The sequence below is a fragment of the Haplochromis burtoni genome, unplaced genomic scaffold, assembly GCF_018398535.1.
Source record: "Haplochromis burtoni strain Fernald_Lab_line unplaced genomic scaffold, NCSU_Asbu1 Contig_2112, whole genome shotgun sequence".
In the NCBI taxonomy this organism is placed as follows: domain Eukaryota; kingdom Metazoa; phylum Chordata; class Actinopteri; order Cichliformes; family Cichlidae; genus Haplochromis; species Haplochromis burtoni.
Window position 1 is genome coordinate 11,897 of NW_024584473.1, and position 1,842 is coordinate 13,738.

Below are 1,842 nucleotides of genomic sequence, written 5' to 3' on the forward strand. Positions count from 1 at the left end.
AACAGCTCGGCGTGTTTTTGAGCCACCTGCCGTCTGGAGTTTGGATCGCCTCCGGTACCAATCACCTCTACTTTCCTGGAGCTCCCCCGCGGACCCTCACCCCTCCCTCCGGCTCCCACGGCCCCGCTTTGACTGTAAGACTCATACTCTCCCCCACGTATGCTGCTATTTCCCCGCTCCCCAGTAACTCTCTTCCTCTTTCTGTTGCAGCCTCCCACAGTCCCGATTACTGCGTTCCTGCGTAACTCATCCCCCGGTCCCTTGGTTTTTCTAGTTTCTCGCGTGTTTTCCTTTGACCCTTCCAGGACACCTTTAGTTGAAATAAAGTTTATTTTTCGTACTCCTGCGTGTTGTCTCTGCTTCTGGGTCCAGCTTGCGTACTGAACTTCGGTTCATGACAGTGTCATGAATTTCCATCTATTTTTGGACTTCCCATTTTGCATGTTGTAACGGTGGTCTGGCGAGGAAGGACTGGCTAGGAGGCCCATATGGTGTAGAGGTTAGTCAGTTAGACAGAACAACATATATACATGTACGGATCAGGTAGTCGCCGGCGCCAGCCCGTTACAATGGTATGGTCTCTCTAACCAGATGCCTGGAGAGCAGTATACTCGGCTGCAATGGCTGCTGCTACACTCACATTAGGAGACTCTCCAACTACTACAGTAATAAGACTATTAATATTATTAATACTAGCATATTTTAGTATTACTTTCTGAATTTATCTTCAAATGTTATATTTTCCTAACTTTTCTATTGGCAAAAGTACAGGATAGAATGAAAACAGGTTTTATGTCCAGCATGATGTCCCAGTGTCTGTGCTGAATAATGCTATGATTTGGTGGACTGCCTCTATGTGATTAAGAGACTTAAATAATGTTGTGCATCTTTCTCATCTTATCTGCTTTAACACAAATGTGCGTTTAGCTTCCATAATGATTGAGCCTTTGCCTTAGTTGTGAAAGGCTCCACGCTAAAGTGGGTGGATTAGATTGAAATCTCTGATTATTCACTCTAAATTATTTTTTATAAATACAATAGATCTTCTGATTAATTAGGTTGCTTTTGAAGGTAACATCGTAATGTTTAACCAATTGAAATGAGGTTTGCAAATGTGAAAAGGGTTGATTACATTTGGAAACAGCATAGTCCATTAATATGAATTACTGCATGACATTCTGATTAGGAGCTGAGCCCTGTCTGAAGGCAAAAAGCAGGTACAGCAAGGTACCCTTGATACAGCAGATGATGAATGTATGTATTGCAATAGCACAGAGCACACATCCTGTTGTAGTCAGAAAATGTGTGCTGTGATGACGTTTAATTAATGTAACCTCTGCACTCAAAGTCTGCGGCTGCCATATATAAATAAGGATTTTAAAATATCATATTGTGAAAATGAAAGCGAACAACGTGTCAAATTTAGGATATGATAACAGAAACTTGCTGATTAGTTCATTTGAATTCAGTACATGATGTGATACTTGGGAAATATTATGCTGAAGATTTTTCTCTCTTTTTTTTAATAATCAAGCCTTTAGATTCACCACAGGGGACCTCCACTCAGCCTGGCAGGGCCTCAAAACCATGGCCTCTGTGGATACTGCGGTCATCACCCCCAGAACCATCCGGGTGGAGGGCAGCAACCCCTCCTCCCTCCCTGATGACCTCGCTTTCTACACCAGGTTTGAGACGGACAATATCATCCAGCTTGAGGAGTCCAGATCCTCACTCAAACCTGGCAGCTCTGCACTCACCTTCAGGACTGAGGACGTGGTGAGAGCCCTCAGGAGGACCAGGGAGAGGAGCTCACCCGGCCCTGACAACATCAGCAGTCGAGTT

At 44.1% G+C, this 1,842-nt stretch overlaps 1 protein-coding gene across 1 annotated transcript in view; it reads left to right on the top strand.

Moving 5' to 3' along the window:
* The first annotated feature begins 1,572 nt into the window (after nucleotides 1-1,572).
* LOC121813637 overlaps nucleotides 1,573-1,842 on the top strand; it is a 1,972-nt gene continuing 1,702 nt past the window's right edge. Inside the window, exon 1 of the mRNA XM_042217517.1 lies at nucleotides 1,573-1,842. Within this exon, the coding sequence (XP_042073451.1) occupies nucleotides 1,588-1,842 (255 nt within the window). The 5' untranslated portion in view covers nucleotides 1,573-1,587.